Consider the following 14,213-nt stretch of genomic DNA (forward strand, 5'->3'; position numbering starts at 1 on the left):
AGGTAAAAAAATTTGTGGATTTGCAAACAATCCCATAATTTATGTGGAGGCCTAAATTTTCACTGTACCGAAAAAGCAAGAAACATTTAGAGTAAGTACCGGTACTCAAAGTTAAATTTTGTATTATGTGCGCTTACGGATTAAAATTTCAATTCTAATACTATAGCGCCTTAGCAATGAATTTTGCTAGCAATTTTGTTTACTCCGCTAAGGATGACACGGACGAGATTGAAGAGATCGAAGAAGAAACAATCGACGACGTGCACAGACGTCATCAAGTCAGCAGTGATGATGGACAGGTAAATGCTAGTCCATATGGCTAGTCTAAACACCACGAGATGCTATAGAATCATAGAGAATATACAGTCTATGATAGAATAGAACCATTGATCTAGCTAGAGCGTGGGTTGAACCTTCAAACACCTAGCTATATTAAGCACAACTAAAAAAAGCTAGCCACAAGGTAGTCTGTCGGGCGCGCGCAACTGGTCAACACTTCCCAGCCCACGGGGTAAGCTGTAGAACGGTTGTGATGTGGTGCGAATAGTTAAGAAAAACTTCCACCTTTTGGAGCTTTCAAATAGCTAATTAATTTTGATAAAACTAAGTATGCCTATTTATTTAATATACTGCACATTTGCAGACTTGCCTACTGGATATTCTGGACACTGCTGGTCAAGAGGAATACTCTGCAATGAGGGATCAGTACATGAGGACTGGCCAGTGTTTCTTGTTAGTATACTCCATCACTGATCGACAATCCTTCACTGAAGCTGAGGCAATGTACAACTTCACTACTAGGATTAAGGACACTGATAATGTGCCTGCTGTAAGTACTGATAGTAACCTTTACTGTGTGGTAGTTATATGAATGTAATTATCACAATTGTACTCAAGAAGTATTGACCTAGAACAGTTTTTTAAGAACTCTGTTTTAATGTGGTCTTGTGTACCACTTGTTTCACTTACAGATTTTGGTTGGAAACAAAAAGGATCTGGGTATGGGACGAGTGATCACATATGCTGAAGGAAAAGCTCTTGCAGACAAGTTAGGTATTCCTTTCATGGAGACTTCAGCAAAAACCGGTCACAATGTAACTGAGGCATTCCATGAACTAGTGCGTACCACACCACGTGAAGGAGTTGACTACAAAGTGGTGATACTTGGTAGTGGTGGAGTAGGAAAATCAGCTCTCTGTATTCAATATGTACAAGGTCATTTTGTGGACCAGTATGATCCAACAATTGAGGACTCTTATCGTAAACAAGTGGTCATATCAGGTCTAACTAAGGGAACTGCTGCATCTGTCTCAACCAGTAAGTAACCGGCTTGTATGCTATACAGTGGAACCTCAGTTATCCGAACCCCTTGGTGATCCATAAATCTGAAAAGTCTATATCTCTGAAACTGTATAAATAATATTAAAATATAATAATTTTATAGAACAGTCGCTGCTCTAATAGAGCAGTCATTTCCGTAATTCGGTTAACCTAAAATCCAGATAAGTGGGGGTCTGGATAACTGAGGTTCCACTGTATTAACAATGATGTTATTTACTATTCAGCTGATACCAAAGAGAAAGCACCAGGCCTACCATCTCCTCCTAAGGCAGCAGCTGTGGCGAAAAAGAAGAAAGTTAGAGTAGCTCGAGCTAACACTAATGTATTAGTACTCCAGTTGGGAACACTGGCAGTAGAGTCTACTATGGCCACTGGGGACCCTTATTACTGCAAGAACTCTGGCTGCAAGTCTGTCTTGTCAACTGCATCAAAGTTAGAAAAGGCAAAAGATGGTACAATGACATGGAATTGGTAAGAGAAGTGATGTACTGACTAAACTGATCATGTAATTTGACTTTAGTGAATTCTGTGATCATGTCAATGAGAATGTTGATGTGACTGATGAAGAGAAGCCAAAGGTTGACACAGTGGATTATGTACTAGAACCAGTTCCCCCACCACCTCCAGCTGATGATGATGCTGCTACCAAGGATGGTGTTGCTGAAGCTAAAGCAACCATCAAGGCATCCACTAAAGGAGGTCTAATCATCTTTGCCATTGATATTAGCAGTAGCATGAACCGTGTGGTGAAAATACCAGCACTACAAGGTAGGAAACTTAACATCCAACATTTAGATTATGGGATAATTATAGCTGAGTGGAGTGCAGTGAGAGATAGTGGTCAAGCTAGTGGTGGTGTACGACAAATTAGACGACTGGAATGTATCAAAGAGGCTGTGATCCGACATTTGGACCATCTCAGTGTAGAGAGACCAAATTGTCAAGTGAGAATGCCTACATGCTCACATCATATGATAAAACCATTGTGTTCAGGTTGCTTTTGTGTTGTTTGCGAGTAAAGTGGTTGTGTGTGGAGATGGTACTACTGATGGTGCCACAATTGAGGGTACCATGTTGGATAACTATGATCAACTGTTGGAAAAAGGACGCTCACTGAAACACTTACTCAGTGATAGACTACTCACTGAATCTATTATGTGAGCAAAACCCCCAATACCTTATAATCAGTAATAAACATCATGTCTTTTAGTGCCCTGAAGACTCGTGTGCAAGGTCTAAGTACAAAAGGGGGTACAGCTTTGGGACCAGCTCTCACACTTAGTGTAGCACTAGCATCAGATCGTACTCTCTCCTCTGAGATTATCCTGTGTACTGATGGTGTACCCAACACTGGGGTGGGATCCCTCAGTGGTAGTCGTGATACCACAGGATTTTACAGTACCGTAAGTGTCAAAGAGTGTTGTCATGAGGTAGTCACTAATGTTTGTTCTAATTTACAGATTGGAGAATATGCTAAGACTTGTAATGTTACTGTTTCCATACTGGGAATTGAAGGCAGTAAGAGATGTGGTTTACAAGCCATCAGTCAAGCAGCCTCCATTACTGGTGGAACTATTAACATTCTTCATCCTCTTGAGATGGTACGACAGATACGTAGCATTGCTCAAAATGTCATCGTCGCCACCGAAGTGGAAGTAAGCATGATAACTCACCCTTGCTTACTACTGAAGACAGACAGATCTACTAAGGTCAGTAGTGTACAATGTATTGTGAGACACTATTAACTGAACTACTGTAGGAGGCCAGTCAGTTTCATGAAGAAATAGGCAATACTACACAAAACATGGACTTCACTGTGGAGTTCAATACTAAAGATAGAGATGTAGCTAAGAAAATAGGAAACATTCCTTTCCAAGTGCAGATCATCTACCGTCGACCGGATCAAATGAAATGTTTAAGAGTTATCAGCAAATGTCGAGAATTCACTCAGAAACGAGAAGACATTGAACAAGTAATTGAAAATTAGTTTAAATGTTTCTAGTAATTCCCTTATTTCTACAGGATTGTAATATTGGAGTAAGTGGATTAGCTGCTGTACAAAAGAGTGCAGCACTAGCTCAACGTGGTCAATTGGATGAAGCACGTCAAGTACTCCACTCTGCTCAACGTTTGATGCAGACAGCTGCAAGATCTGATCAACAATGTGAAGAGTATGCCAACTTTGTTAGTAACTGCCTTGAGCTGGACTCAGAATTGCAACAAGCATCACATGATACATCAAGACAATCATCAGATTCTATGGCAAGATTACTTCACACTAAGAAAGCTGCTCACATGGGCCAGTTCCTGTCTGGTGGAGCCAAGAAGGAAATAGTCAGCAAACGTAAAGCTGACACTAGAAGTACGGAACAATATTATGGCTACAGATACAAATAAACATTAAAATTTTTGTTTACAAAAAAATGTATATCTGTTTATAAAATGTATAATTATTTTAATTGCAAGTTTGTATGGTCAGACTTGGCCTGTTTGCTAGTGAAAGGTAGTGTTCCAGTTGTTCCTGTGATTGTACTGGTACCATCCCACCATCTAACTCATAGCATATCATAATGTCTGAATCTATGAAGGTCATCATGTTAGTCAGGTCCATCACAATTGACTTGAATACCACTGGTCTCTGATATGATAAAACTACTTCATTGTTATTGACTGTACAAGAGATAACTTCATCATCACCAGTGACTGAATCTGATACCTTTAATTGGTTGTTGGTAAATGTACAAGTGTCCTCTTCAGATAAACTTTGCGTTGTTGATACAGTGTTGCTCTCATCTGTCAATACCACTTCTTTAGAATAGTCTGGTGAGTTCAATGGATCACGATCATCAGACTGACTAGTTGTGGTAGTTGTGGTGGTAACTACACTGTCGCCTCGTGATAACACCACTTCCTTAGAACTCTCACTGTCAAACATTGACTCCATAGCATCAACAGACTGGTCGGTATTTTGAGGGTTCTCAAAAAAGACGTGATCACTCTCTTCACTGCTATCAGCATTATCAATAAGTCTGAAGTCAGCCAGACTGCATCCAGTTTTGAAATCATTACTGTTGATTGTATTGAAACTTTGTAAACTATCAGTCATTACAGCATCCAGAGCTTTCTTATTAAAGTTCTTCACTTGACTGGAGAGGCCAGTTTCTTGTCCTGCTACTTGAAGAGTGGAATAGTTCAACCACGCCTGGCCAGGACACAGGTACTCTACATGTTGTAGATACTTGGCAGGTAGCACCTCCCATAAAATGATAACTCCAGCATTGTCAATAGGTTCTCCTTTCTCGTTCTTGCTGTGATAACCAGGTAGGTCTTCTAACAATTCACCTGCAGTGTAATCCTTTCCACCACTCAGCATGACATGCATACCATCAGGGTATATCACTGGAGTCAGGAATCGTACATGTGTATTGTAAGCATTTACACTGGTTGCCAGTTCCCCTGTATATGCAAATACCAAAATGTGGCCACTGCTCATGCCGACCCATACTGTGTCTAGGGATGTGTTCACAGCTGTGATCACACTATCATAGTGGTTGTCAATACTGTATCTGTCCTGTAGCATTTGTTGAGCATTTGTACACCATTTGTGAGACTGGTTTGGCACATCCCACAGGGACAATACACCACCCCCAATAAATGTGCTAATAACTTCCCTGCCACTTTCAGAGATCACTAATGTGCCAACTGATAAAATATCTTCATTCTCAGGTAGCTCCATCATACCTAATTCATCCAATGTGTCAGGATTCAGAATCATGATTTTCTTCTGGGTAGATGCCCACAAGTGATTGTTAACTAATACAATTCCATCAATAGCATGAGACGATATTGATTTACGTCGACAATAGTTCTCAATGTTCTCCAAATCAACATTAGTAGGGTATAATACACAGCAACCCTCCTTTGTGCCCAGACACACGACTTTACCATAACTCATTATACAATTAACCCACAGATCGTTCAGTGTAAACGAGTGTACTATTTCATGACTCATTTGGTCACACAAGTGGATAAATGAACAATCTAGTCCCATCCGCGTGACAAGCCACACAAGATTATCGTGATGTTGAGTACATAAGATTTGGTGGTCAGATAACAGATGAACCTCAATGTGTGCTACTGTAGTGGTGGATAAAATGTTCACATTAGTTCCTTGTAAATTATCAGAGAAGATCCATGCTTCACTGCTAGAGGGAGACTCTGATTTGCTTAGTGAAGGAGGCACAGCTATGGCACACCGCACAGATCCACCATTACTGAAGGGGAGTACACTGAGTGTTAGCTGTAAATTAGCAGAACTTAGCCACTCTACAATTCTCTGTGTTGAGGGCCGATCCTCAGGGTTACCCTCCCAACATTGCTTCATGACTTGAGTTAGATAAAAGAATTGTGATCTTGAGATGGGACAGTCTTCTAGAGGTGGACGCTGTCCTTCTTCAATGGCTGCCTCAATACTGTAACTAGGCAGGTTATGAAATGGTCTTCTTCTTGCTATCATCTGGTACAACAACATTCCAAATGAGAACACATCTGCAGTGTGATTGTATATTGAACGTTCCTTGGCCTTGTTAACATGTGCCACCTCAGGAGCCACAAATCCTTTAGTTCCTGAAAACCCACGGGTGCCACCAGCATCAGTGTACGCTGATATGTTAAAATCAGTAACTTTACAATTGATAAGATAGTCCGGATCAAGCGACCATACCAAAACATTGCCAGCCTTTAAGTCACGAAAGATAACATGGACACTATGAAGAAAACGCAGCGCAGACACAACCTGAATTGCAATCCGATGCATCACAACACGGGGGATAGCCAAGTGGTGCTTGTACAAGCAACTAGACAGTGATCCTAAAGGTGCTTCCTCCATAACTAAAGCCATGGGGTTGATGCACACTCCCACCATAGACATCAAACATGGATGGCACAATCGCTGGAGTATTTTACATTCACCAATCATATCCTTCATCCAGGCCCCAGGTTTGTCGGAGGATTCGTTGATATACAACTTGACAGCAACCGACTGGCCTTTATAAACACCTCGGTACACCCTGCCTGATCCACCTTCACCTATCAAGCTTTGTTTGCTCTGAACAAATAAAACATCTTCTGGGTTTAGTACAAACTTTTCCTCAAGATCTTTGAATAACAGCTCAGGTACCAGATCTGCCAATAGCACATCATGGGTTTTAACCCCTTTACTATTTTGACATGGAATAACCAACTTGTTCTCAACAATGCGTTGTAGTAGCTTATTAACATGGAATTCCTTCACAGGATTTAAATTATTCTTTATACACTCTGAACAAGGTACCACTGACTGGTAGTCCTTTACAAGGCCAGGGTACCACTCTATTACGATTCGTTCAACAATGTCTAACAGATGACCAAATATGTTCAGGCCAGTACTATCCAGGGAGCTCTCAACAATCACTCCATCCTGAACTTGGCTACGTTTACAATTAGACTGTGTCAGTGATTCAATGCGGAATTCTAATGATGGAGATTTGTAGTACAACCCAGTACGCCAGTAAACTAGTTTAATATCACTTTCCTCCTCAATTGCACTATTTGAATAATCTGACACTGATGCACGGGACTTAATGAATGCACTATATGAACGTTTAACTAGTGGTCGATTGATTATGGAGAATAGTTTCCGAGAAGGCACTTCAGAAGTTGAATGTCGCTTAGATGGATTGACGTTACTTGTCACAACACATTCATCTATCAAGGGATCAAGATCATCAAGATAATCCCTCACTTCTGGAATGAAGTTCATGATACGAGAGAGCAGTCGATTCCACAAACCAGGTGGAGTGGAATGACGAAATACAATATACCGCCTGTAGCATTGTTCACCCACACTCACTTTCTCTAGTGAATCAGGCCGATCCTCAGGAAGAAGCGATGGGACTAATATCCTGCTGTGTTCCTTGTCTAGTGGTAAAGCTATTTCAAATCTGTGAAGAAGAGTGAGATACTGGTACATATATTTGACTGGATAAAGCTTGTCCTTAAACAAAATAGGAATATTCTTTGTCTTAAGTATTCCATATTTAAGATAGGGGTTCTTTTGCTCAACAGTAACGATGGTAGACATCAGCTTACACAACCATTGAGGATCTACAAAGTAAAGATCATCCAAATTGTTCCTTCGATCATCGTAATGTAACAGAGAACCAACTTCATGTAAGAAATGTGTGACAGTTCTCAGTTCATCATCATCTTGTAAGTCAACAAGTTTCAGTGATCGTACCATATTCTTAAAATCACCCGAGTGCATGATCGGTGCAGCTGTTCCTGATTCCACCTTCTTACGTAAATTAGCCAAGTGGGCATCTAGCGTGCGATAGCTGGCAGGGATTTTAGCCCCCATTACTGGCTGCTTGCCTATGGTACATTCGGCTGCAGCATTGTAAATCATTTCTTTCAGTAAAGGGACATTTTCTTGCTTGCCTTTCAAGCCAACTGCCATGCTGTGGAATATTTGGAGTTTGTGAAACTGGACAGCTAGTTTCTGTACTTGCTGGCACAGTTCTTTCACTCTGCCACTTTTCCTAGCAGATTCAGGGACCTTGTCAAGGAAAGTGGCAACAATTACAACAGTGGAGCCAGGAGCACGTAACGAAATGTTACTCATCCAGGGCTTGAGGTCTGCTATCCCCTCCTCACCTTCCATAATATTCCACACTAACAGATACAGTGACCGCTTTGACAAGAAACACTGGTGGGTAGCATAATACTCCTCTTGCCCAGCGAAATCCCAAATATTAAAGATAAACAATTTTCTGTTTATTCCAGGAGAGAACTTCCACTCACTAACATCCACCCCAACAGTAGATTCATCACGAACTTCACGTCCCTGAAGACGACCAACAATTGTTGACTTTCCCATTTGCTGTTTCCCCACGAGCATGAGTTTCATCCGATAAAAACCTCGTTCACCACGTAAACGACTGCTCAAGTATCTCATAGTATCAGCTGTGGTTTCACGAATGTTCTTTGGTGGATCATTGAGATCTTCTAACTTGTCAAGTCCAAGATTAAACAGCTTCTTAAGACGACCAAGTTCTGCTGGCAGTGAGTGAATCTTATGGTTTCCACTGAGGTTGAGCATTTGCAATGTAGTGAAGGAACATATACAAGGGGGGACAGACCGAAAGTGGTTGTAGCTGATATCAAGCTTTTCTATTGAGGAAGCTGTGGCAGACTTTGGGAGCCTCCAGAGCTTGTTGTAGGAAAGGTTTAGTATCAACAGTGAAAATGACCATTCAGGTACATCGGGTATCCCCTCAAGACAATTGTGGGATAAATTGAGCTCAGCAATACTTGGTAATTGTAATAAACAGGCCGGGATCTCTTTCAGCACATTCCACTGTAGACTGAGCACAGTGCAGTTACTCAGATAATCACCAACATTAGTTGGTAGGTGGCTAAACTCATTCTGGTTCAGTTTCAACACTTTTACCCACTCTATCTTTTTCAGCCATGATATCTCAAGCTGCAGTAGCCGTAAACCATGCCATGACACAATTCCTTTGTCCAGCTGTATTTCAGTCTTTAGCAGTAATGCTTCTCTTACTGAACTGGCAGAATTTCTCCTAGCAATCTCAATTGGTACAAAAGTTTTTACAGCAGGGGTTTTGGCAGCCTTGCTAATATGTTCAAAATCTGGTCCCACCAAATTATCATGCTCGGTTGAAGTCTCCTCTCCATACACCTTCCGAATCAGTGAGACATTATTTTCATGAGCTGCTTTAATGATGAGTAGTGTTGCAGTCACATTGTGTTGCTGTAGTCGCTTGCTCTCCTCCAAAGCTTCTTCGATGTTAGTCGCTCCACGAAGGATCAACTTTCCCACATTACTGGAGCTGCCACAGTGCACAGCTGTCAATAGCGCACGATTGATACAATCTGGCTCTAACTGATTCGGTGGTGTCTTCAGTAAATCATTGAGATTAGACTCTCCAGTCTTCACCCTCACAGCTCGAATTAGTTCTGTTGAAGAGGAAAATTTATTAGTAAAACACTATTTTTATTACAGTAAAAGCTCAATGTTCTCATGCAATGATAAAGTGTTCAGGAAACCCATTCAGAGCTCTGTTTAACTGCTCTAATAGAACATACACTACAATCTAACAAACATACAATGTGTCAACACATTTGAAATACTCTAATTGAACAGTCATTTTTATGTGAGGGTTGGATATCTGAGAATTTTGCTTTTCAGCATAAAATATGTTATGGAAAACTTCAACTCTACCACCTAAGGTTTACATCTTTCTACAACAGGTACTACCAAGAGTAAATTCTCTATTAAATAATGGTAATTATGGTATGCAAAATGTGTTTTGATCTTAGGGAGATAATGTGGTCTTTAAAATCCACTAAAGGACCTGCTATAGCAGGTTCTTAAATGGTCAGAGACCTGTTATTAGAAAGACATCAAATAAGCATTACAAATCTCATTTTTGACCATTGATTCACTAGGCCAATAACCCACAGAGAGCAACCAGTAACCCAAGCCAACACAATTTCAACCACTCCATCCATTTTATAAGCATGCCTAATAGAATTTGAATATGGGAGGTAGAGTCTAAAGTTGTAGATGTGTTTGTTACAAAAACGGACAAGTCCAGAGATATCATGGAAATTCTGTTTAGCATCCATCTGTATATTATAGCGGTAATGAATTTAGAGGTGGCAGGGTGGAAGGTGATGCGGATGGGCGATGAGAAATTATAAATCAACTTTTCATAGTGTTTTATATTCATTTTGTGTCATTGCAAGCTAAATTTCCAGCAGGCTAGGGTTGTATTAACTAACACTGAACACAACACTTGGTATAACTTGTTTGTTATGACTTATTGCCTTTTGTGGGTAACACACAGGAGCTTCCACTTTTAAATTTGTGATGTGTTCCTCTGGTTGACAATAGTATGACATTACAAGCATTGGAGTGCTAGTAGCTTAGCTAACCATATGTACAGTATTAGGATGCTTAACTACCAGTTTTCTATGTGTCATTTTGAACCCTGCTCCATTGGCTGATTTCTACTTCACGTGTATCTAATTATTACCATTCCGATAAAAGGCTGTGGTGGTTATCAAGGGTGCCAGCTACAATATGACAAGGTTATAATTTGATCCTCAGTGTTTAATCAGTAATATCAAGAGTTTATAAATGTTAGAGACCTATCTTTGTAAATTTTAAAAACCACAGCAAAGCTTTTTAAAACATGAAGATCTAAGGGGGTGGTCTCTAACCAACTTAGGGAATTTTATATACTCTTATATAGGTGGAGTCATTGTGGGATTGGGTTGTATGTCATTTTTAAAATCATCACACAATGTTAAAATAAGAGCAGATCGAAGACTAAACATGTTTTTTTTTTTTTGTTTAAGAGCTGAAGAAATTGAAGCATGCACTTTATCACTGCTTCTTAAAGTTAGAACCTGGATCACAGCAGTAATGGTTAGTGTGACAAGGAAATTGATAAGTTGTTATGTTGTTACAGCAGTATAAGAACACAAGTACAAAAACAGTTCAGGTGTGGCTTATGGTGACGAGTGGTCACTTATGGTGTCACGCAGTATGAAGACCATGCATGGTTTCAAACACGGACCAACTCACATTACAGATAGCTAGCACAAAGTAACCATTCTACAAGGAAGTGTACCTGTTTAGGTATTGTTCCGTTTATAGTTTAGAAGATGAAACGCTTAAAACACTCTAGAAAACATGTGCTAGCATTTCGATGTTTAGACAAACTAAACATCATTTTCAGCTAAGGAAAGCATTTCTTTCTGCTTCAGAAAGGTAGTAAAGTGTAAGAGTAAGCTTTAAGAAGGCATCTTGTAGTGACAGATAGCCTGCTGTTGCTGTGATTTTGGGTGCTTCCTTCTATAGTTAACAATAATGCATAAACGAATGTTGATTTTATGCTTCGAAGGTTTGAATGCAACATTCAAAGGTTTGATGAATATTGTATGATGCTATAGCTACATATTATGTAGGTGGCATAATTTTGAGTGTCGTAGCTTAATCAGGTTTTTGTTTTGGCTCCCTTTGGCAATTGGAATTTCTCACTTGACACTATTATTCATCTGTTTAACAAGATATAATAGCTGGAGAAAACACAAAACAAGATGTAGCTGTTGCCAAAAGGCCTTACAGAAGTACACAACTCAATATTCTTCCTCTACAGCTTGTCCCAACTGCACTTTGTGATTAGTGATGGGCGTGGCCACTCATGGTGTGAGCTAATTAACTTGTTAGACACCTAGTACAACCATCCTCCATTACTTTCTAGTGTCTCAAGCGTAACTGCCCACAGCGAAAATTATTCATGCCGTGATGAGCAGTTGGATTCTTACGGTCTTCTGCTCGCTAACATGACCAGGTTGCGCATATGCAAAATTCGAACTTCACTTATGTCATTCGAATGATGCACCCTTCGAACCATTGAACGAATGCAGTACATTCGTTTATGCACTAGTTAATAAGACCTCCCACCTGCATCAAAAATTGAGGAAGTGGTTGATGAGAAACTGCCAGTATACTTAGCCTATTGATAACATTGTCATATGTATAAAGGTGGACATGATTTTAAAGCTAGAATTAGGTCAACGTTTCAATTCATCGTCAAGGGGGGTGACCAAGGAAAAGAAATTAAGAGTATAGAGGTTATCCATTTGACGTCACACTAATATAATTACAGGTTACCTTCGTGAATGTGTAAGGTAAGAGTGAGTTACAAGCTAGTGAAAACAAAAAAGCTGTGGTGCATTTGTTATGTTATTCGTTGCTTAGTAATATCGCTTCACAGCTGGAAGAAACAGGGCCATTAAACTCCAGCTCCTCGCTGGGGCTTGTACCACTAAGTTAACCCAGTCCCCTTTATTCCCACTCTTTAATTGGCTATTTATATAAGTAACTCACTAGGTGTAGTGATTTCCCCCCCAAGTCTTTCTTCAATTGTGCAAAATTGCAAAAAGTTTCATTTTCTCACATGGGTCCCATTGATTTTTGCCTCAAAAACATGGTATCTAGTAACCGTTACCAACTTAAAATGATGTAAACGGATAACTTCTATAGGATACATTGGAGCGCTGACAAGACAAGTCCCATATATTATAAGCATTTCATATATAGTCAACAAATTTGTGTACCTTCACTTCTCAACACTTTAACAACAGTTTGTTTCCCAATCAGCTCAGCAGTCCGTATTGGTGTCTTCCCAAACTCATCTACAGCGTAGATGTCCGCGTCTTGGTTCAATAGTACGCGCACACAATCTACATCTCCACGCGAGGCAGCCAAATGAAGGGGTGTGTAACGACTGTTTGCTCTACAGTTCACATCAGCTCCATGTTCTACCAACATGTCCAACATGTCACAATGTCCGTTACTGACAGCTTCGTGCAGCGGAGTGTATCCATAAACTCCTCGACGACTCCGTAATTTCGTCTCGAGTTCCTGGTGATCCTTGCACGTGTTAATGTATTCTTCGACTTCTTTTTTCTTTCCATCGTGACACCACGTGTGCAAGTGGCTATCATGACCGGCTTCTTCTACCGGTATCTTCACATCTGACATCTTTTCTCCAACTGTTGATATCACGTGGTCATCTGTTTGTTGTAATTGTGGTATTCCATTTGAGGACAGCAGATCACCCCTACTAGTTTTCCAGAGGAACAAGGAAGCATTTTTTATTACAGCATTCACTAGGCCGGCGGAGAGTCTCTCATCTTTCTATTGAATTAACTTCGTTTTAACCAGCTCACGTGACACGGTGAAGTACTGGAGAAACCAATGGAAAAAAAGCAACGTGAAAAGTCAATTTTCATTGGTGCCCGGGGCTACTGAAATTGCATTTCACATAAAAAAAAGCTATGAAAACTCGATGAAAAACTATTAAATAGTGAATGATTTATTCCATGAGTTTTCATTGGATTTTCAATATAGTATCCTGTGAAAATGCAAATTCAGTACTTTTTTATAGCTGCTGATTAAAGCTACCAATACAGCCATTGGTATAGTGTGGCATGGAAGTCAACTTGAAAAAGATTTCAAAGTGCTTGCAATGCCCCATCATTTTATAATTGTGAGGATTGTTGTGTGAAAAATGCGGCAAAGTTGTGTGGACAGTATATCTATGATCCAAAACAACTCCCTTTGCTTGGTCACGTGATGTCACCTTCCAAGATAACAGAGTCAACGTCAAGTTATGATATATTGCAGTAACCTAGTAGTACTTGGTATACCAACAAATCCTGGCCAGTTGGAAATGGCTATATACAGCCTATGGGGAAGTTGCAGATTCTGTAAATTCCATGGACAAGCACACCACGTGCATGCATATCACCTAGTAAAATTTGAAAGAATGTGATTGATCAAAAGTTTGGTAGGGGTCAAGAAAGATCCAAGAGGATGCACTTTGCTTGCCTCATGTCTATCATATATATGCATAGGGTTTTTAAAGTAGTTATTTCTACAAGTAAATTGACAGTGAACTCCCTCAGGTCCACAATTTCAGCATGAAAAATCCAACCTACTACGTTATTTATTGTGACAAAAATGTTACCAATTTTAGCCCTTTTATATTTTCCACACCACAAATATCATTGGCTGCTCTCTAGCAGTGATGTGGTGTTGAGTTGGAGTATTCATGACTCCAAAGACCCATCACGTATTGGATTATTAAAGCTACAAGATTTACTGCACAGAACTCACTTCACCATGATGCAGCTAGTGTTCAGATAACAGCCTTGTGTACTTTCTAAATGCTTGCATGGTATATCTTTACCCATATACAGTATATATACAAAACAATAACATGTACCCATAC

The 14,213-nt window shown here is 40.0% G+C and overlaps 2 protein-coding genes across 2 annotated transcripts; one reads left to right on the plus strand and one right to left on the minus strand.

Moving 5' to 3' along the window:
* Positions 1 to 160: 160 nt before the first annotated feature.
* On the plus strand, positions 161 to 3,821 carry LOC136269192 (circularly permutated Ras protein 1-like). Its single transcript, XM_066064689.1, has 11 exons — positions 161 to 299; positions 644 to 829; positions 972 to 1,317; positions 1,566 to 1,812; positions 1,862 to 2,109; positions 2,155 to 2,285; positions 2,335 to 2,498; positions 2,552 to 2,744; positions 2,802 to 3,050; positions 3,101 to 3,313; positions 3,364 to 3,821. The coding sequence occupies exons 1-11, from the start codon at positions 177 to 179 to the stop codon at positions 3,736 to 3,738; spliced, it is 2,475 nt and encodes an 824-aa protein (XP_065920761.1). The 5' UTR covers positions 161 to 176; the 3' UTR covers positions 3,739 to 3,821.
* LOC136269188 (leucine-rich repeat serine/threonine-protein kinase 2-like) lies at positions 3,724 to 13,076 on the minus strand. The gene is made up of 2 exons (XM_066064683.1): positions 12,535 to 13,076; positions 3,724 to 9,360 (listed from the first exon to the last, which is right to left on the minus strand). Exons 1-2 carry the CDS (start codon positions 12,959 to 12,961, stop codon positions 3,797 to 3,799), a joined length of 5,991 nt encoding a protein of 1,996 aa, XP_065920755.1. The 5' UTR covers positions 12,962 to 13,076; the 3' UTR covers positions 3,724 to 3,796.
* Between the last annotated feature and the right edge of the window lie 1,137 nt (positions 13,077 to 14,213).

This window comes from Dysidea avara, chromosome 10 (genome assembly GCF_963678975.1).
Source record: "Dysidea avara chromosome 10, odDysAvar1.4, whole genome shotgun sequence".
Classification (NCBI taxonomy): domain Eukaryota; kingdom Metazoa; phylum Porifera; class Demospongiae; order Dictyoceratida; family Dysideidae; genus Dysidea; species Dysidea avara.

Coding starts and splice junctions, on each gene's coding strand:
- LOC136269192 (XM_066064689.1), top strand. CDS start 177: ATGAATTTTGCTAGCAATTTTGTTTACTCCGCTAAGGATGACACGGAC. Junction 830..971: donor ACACTGATAATGTGCCTGCT/GTAAGTACTGAT, acceptor TTTCACTTACAG/ATTTTGGTTGGAAACAAAAA. Junction 3,314..3,363: donor AACGAGAAGACATTGAACAA/GTAATTGAAAAT, acceptor TTATTTCTACAG/GATTGTAATATTGGAGTAAG.
- LOC136269188 (XM_066064683.1), bottom strand. CDS start 12,961: ATGTCAGATGTGAAGATACCGGTAGAAGAAGCCGGTCATGATAGCCAC. Junction 9,361..12,534: donor TAAAGTGTTGAGAAGTGAAG/GTACACAAATTT, acceptor CCTCTTCAACAG/AACTAATTCGAGCTGTGAGG.